Consider the following 1,662-nt stretch of genomic DNA (forward strand, 5'->3'; position numbering starts at 1 on the left):
AGGTATGGAAACATTGATGAATTAAAGATTCTTGTGAAGGAACTCCATGAAGTTGGTGTTAGGGTTCTTGGGGATGTTGTCCTGAACCACCGATGTGCACAATACAAGAATCAAAATGGTGTTTGGAATATTTTTGGTGGTCATTTGAACTGGGATGACCGTGCAGTCGTTGCTGATGATCCACATTTCCAGGTACACTAACCGTTGTCTTGGAAGTTCCAGAACATTTTAAGAAGTTAGAGACCAAAAAAGGCAGGTCGGATAGATCATAATTGATACATCTTTCTTCATAATCTGCCATTGAGATGAAAATATTACTGGTAGAGTTCTTTGGTCGCCTGTCCTAAACAAAAGAAGACAGATTACCCAAAAAATGCTAATCCCATCTATTTGCATTTGCATAGATCAAATTGGTGTTATATTCTTTTCTTTTGTTCATTTTGATATAATATTTCTCTAAAACACCTTCAAGTATTTTTTATACTTATACATTGTCACTTATTTGTTTCTTTAGTTTATGATGAAAAGTTCATAAAATGACTACAAACCAATTTGGATTCCTCCATTGAAATATAGAAATATGGACAAGGGATTTAAGTTTCTAACCTTCAGTATTCTTAAGTTGGTAGGGGTCTTTTGTTTCTTTTTCCATTTCCAAGAAAATTTACTATGGATAGCCTTGTCATGGTGAAAGCCCATTTACATATGGCTAGCACACAATAAAGTAAGATTGTGTTATTGGTATTTCATATTGCTGAAGATTTTTTTTTGGTATATTGTTGCTACAGGTAAAAGCACCAGATATGACATGCATATTATATCTCTTCAATGTGTCATGTAAAAAAGATTGACAAATGTCAAAATACCCCCTCTTCCACTTTTCAGTTGCTACTCTTTTAATGTTCTTATATGCCATTGTGCCTATCTCTATTTTGCCCTTTTTAGAGGACATAAAAGAAAGTTCTCTTTGTTTGAATAAATCATTTCCCTTTCGTGTTCTGACTGACATATGGTAGATATATTGACAAATTTTAAATTTTGAGACGAACTTTTATGTGACCTAGTTGGTGAATTTTTTTGAAAGCAGTGACTGCAGCAGCAGCTTTTTTTAACGAATGAAACTACATTTTGCCTGAGCCACCCTGTTTTGTATACCATTCAGCCAAAAATCGATAGAATTATCTATATTGCTATTTAAAGAGTTGGTTCTAAATGAAGTGATGTGATATCATTCTCTATCAGGGAAGGGGCAACAAGAGTAGTGGAGATAATTTCCATGCTGCTCCAAACATTGATCACTCTCAAGAATTTGTAAGAAAGGATATCAAGGAATGGTTACACTGGCTGAGGTTAGTTAAATATGCCAGATTCTTCTTCCTGGCTTTGTGTTATAAAAGTAGCTAGTGCGTACAATATTGAAAAGTAACTGGTGATCAATACAATTTTATTCTTCCAATGTTATGTTGAAGGGTAAAATTCTTGATTCATAATGTTGAAGATTCCGAGATATTTGGTGCTGATTTGAAGGATTATTGACTACCATACCTTATGAAACTATTATTGTTGACATATATTTTATTTCCTTGTTTAGAAGATTAGAATATATTTAAGTTTGGTAGGTAGGATCATTGATATTTTATTTCTGTCCTATAAATAATTGTA

At 33.2% G+C, this 1,662-nt stretch overlaps 1 protein-coding gene across 1 annotated transcript in view; it reads left to right on the plus strand.

Annotated features, from left to right (window-relative positions):
- Positions 1 to 3: 3 nt before the first annotated feature.
- Positions 4 to 1,662, plus strand: part of LOC111404484 (alpha-amylase 3, chloroplastic-like) — a gene marked incomplete at its 5' end in the record, with an annotated part of 5,546 nt that continues 3,887 nt past the window's right edge. Inside the window, 2 exons of the mRNA XM_023033283.1 lie at positions 4 to 192; positions 1,243 to 1,349. Of these exons, the coding sequence (XP_022889051.1) occupies positions 4 to 192; positions 1,243 to 1,349 (296 nt within the window). The remainder of the gene's footprint in view (positions 193 to 1,242; positions 1,350 to 1,662) is intronic.

This window comes from Olea europaea, chromosome 11 (genome assembly GCF_002742605.1).
Source record: "Olea europaea var. sylvestris chromosome 11, O_europaea_v1, whole genome shotgun sequence".
Taxonomy (NCBI): Eukaryota; Viridiplantae; Streptophyta; class Magnoliopsida; order Lamiales; family Oleaceae; genus Olea; species Olea europaea.